This window comes from Brassica oleracea, chromosome C3 (genome assembly GCF_000695525.1).
Source record: "Brassica oleracea var. oleracea cultivar TO1000 chromosome C3, BOL, whole genome shotgun sequence".
Lineage (NCBI taxonomy): Eukaryota > Viridiplantae > Streptophyta > Magnoliopsida > Brassicales > Brassicaceae > Brassica > Brassica oleracea.
In genome coordinates this window covers 20,827,820-20,830,135 of record NC_027750.1, presented here as the reverse complement: position 1 = coordinate 20,830,135, position 2,316 = coordinate 20,827,820, and the positions used below count along the sequence as shown (strand labels likewise).

The window sequence follows — 2,316 nt, the reverse complement described above, 5'->3', positions numbered from 1 at the left end:
ACAAATATCGCCAATCAGATGGGTGTTCGAACAAGAATTCGTGATAGATAAGCACATCAACAACTGAAAGGTGATTTGGTTGAACATATATGGCGTAAATTTGGACGTGATCAAGACAACAACTGAGCTTCTATGTTTCTTTCAAATTATTATCGTTTATTTTCCTACTATTTGTTCTCATGTTTTCATGTTTCTATTTCAAAATCTTTGTTTAAAATGTTATGTTTGACTTTGTTTTATTTAATAAATAAATTAAATTTTTGTTTAAAAGTTTATGTTTAAAAAAAAATTAATCTTTTTTAATTGTTAAGTACTTTAATTAAGAGACCACCAATAAACCACTATAATTAAGTGTCTCTTAACAAAATCCATTATCTTAATTTTAATAGTTAAAAAATCATTAAGGGACACTTAAGGGTTTCACTAATGAACATGTTCTTAGTAACTTCTCATGAGTCTAAAGTCAATGACTAGTGGTTCAACTACTGATGAACAAACAAACATAAAAAAAGTAACAAATTAAACTGAAAAAAAAAACAGAATGTGTTGAGAATATTACCATATGCAACAAACCGGCCTCAATGTGAGTGTCGATACAAGTCATAAGGCGTCCACAGAGCATCTAACGGACAAGGCCGTTTCGAGTCAAGCCTTAACCACGGCTTGCCACTACCAGACCAATGAAGCAAACTCACCGGACCAGGATGCAAATCCCGACAGCTACCTCTAACATTGTCCCCACCGAGCCCATGCTGGTTCCACCTATGCGAAATCGGCGCCACGTGACCGGCGAAAACAAGCAGAAACGGCGGAAGCGATCCCAGCTCGTAGATCCTCTCCGTCCTCTGAATCTCCATCCACTTCTCGATCCGTCTCGTGTAGGCACCTCGTCTCCACTTCTTCAAATCAATCACCATCACCCCCGTGTTGAAGTAACAAGCCCTCCTCCTCCGTCGAAACGTACCCGAGAATCTCTCCTCGGCCCAGAACCCTCCGGTGAAGTACTTAGTGAAATTCGCGTGGCAGTACTCAGTGCCGGTCCTAGGGAATCCAAGACCGGAAGCAAGTTACAAAAAAACGGCCGCATGTCTCAGGTTTCGAACCCAGGTTGGACAAAGAGAATCTTTAGGTTTCGGATGTTGCCACTAGACCAAAGGAATTTATTGATCATTTGTGGCCGAAATTATATTTATAATAATACGGCCGGAAGCAACTGCTTCCATGGCTTGGCCCACGGGCCGGCTCTGGCAGTACTGTAGGAACACGTAAATAGGGCTAACTGAATAACTGTAAAGTATTTATATAAATAAAATAAACAAATTGATAAATATAAAATACCTCTGGAGCTCCGATTACCCTCGGACCCAGACCCGTTTTCCAGAGCTTTGCGATGTCGTCGACCACCACAAGATCCGAATCCAAGTATATGACCCGGTTAACGCAGCCCTCGAGAAGCTCCGCGAGGTAGTTTCTAGCGTAGTTCAACGGCTGCTCGAGGGCCTGTCTCACGGAGGAAGAGATCAAACCGCGGACCGTCTCAGGGGCAAAATAGTAAACTTTGAATTTTAGTTCTTGAAAAGTCGATCTCACGAGAGACTCTAGGTTTGTCTCGGAGGAGACGATGAAGTGGAAGAAGACGCTCTCGGGGCATAAGGAGTGTTGGAGGATTGAATTGACGGCTGCGATTGAGCCGCGGAGGTAAGTTACGTCGAGTGTGATCGCCACGTGGACTAACGAGGGGTTGCAGACGTTGGAGTCTGCGGCGGAGGAGGAGAGACATTCTTCGGCGGCGTTGCGAAAGGGAGGGGAGTTTCTGAAGGATGAGATTAAGCTACGATCGGAGGACCGGATCGCCGCCGCGGGAGGGAAGGATTGCAGCGACGGAGATAAGACGATCACTGCCATCGCGGCGGAGAAGAATGCAGAGAGTCTCGTGATCCAAAGCATTTCGAGAAAACGCTAATTGGCGAAACGCAAACGCGATTATTCAATGCGGGAACTCTAGAATCTATTCTGAGAAACAACGACAAGAGATATTTTTTTGCTTGGAGAAGAAGCGCCCATGAGACACCGGAACAAGGCGGAGAGGTGCAGGATAAGAAAGACGGAGAGGCGTAGGATAAGAAATGAGAGTGGCACCGTGGGCTGCACAGTACCCTCTAAACCTTCCGTTCTTCTCTTCTGCTCGGAGCTCTCGCAGCAGGTGGAACAAGCGGGTGAGAAGTCAATGCAATGTTTTTTATTATTTATTGTGTTTTTGCATGAGTATTTGTAATAAAGGCTTCGTTATTTTTTTGTAACTTGGCATATAAAGGC

The 2,316-nt window shown here is 44.1% G+C and overlaps 1 protein-coding gene across 2 annotated transcripts in view; it reads right to left on the bottom strand.

The window, feature by feature from the left end:
- The window catches only part of LOC106327991 (probable galacturonosyltransferase-like 6), a 7,658-nt gene extending 5,342 nt beyond the window's left edge, over window positions 1–2,316 (bottom strand). For both annotated transcript variants that reach the window (XM_013766333.1, XM_013766331.1), the window contains exons 1-2: window positions 1,339–2,316; window positions 560–1,028 (exon numbers count right to left, since the gene is read on the bottom strand). In XM_013766333.1, the coding sequence (XP_013621787.1) occupies window positions 579–1,028; window positions 1,339–1,947 (1,059 nt within the window). In that variant the 5' untranslated portion in view covers window positions 1,948–2,316 and the 3' untranslated portion in view covers window positions 560–578. The remainder of the gene's footprint in view (window positions 1–559; window positions 1,029–1,338) is intronic.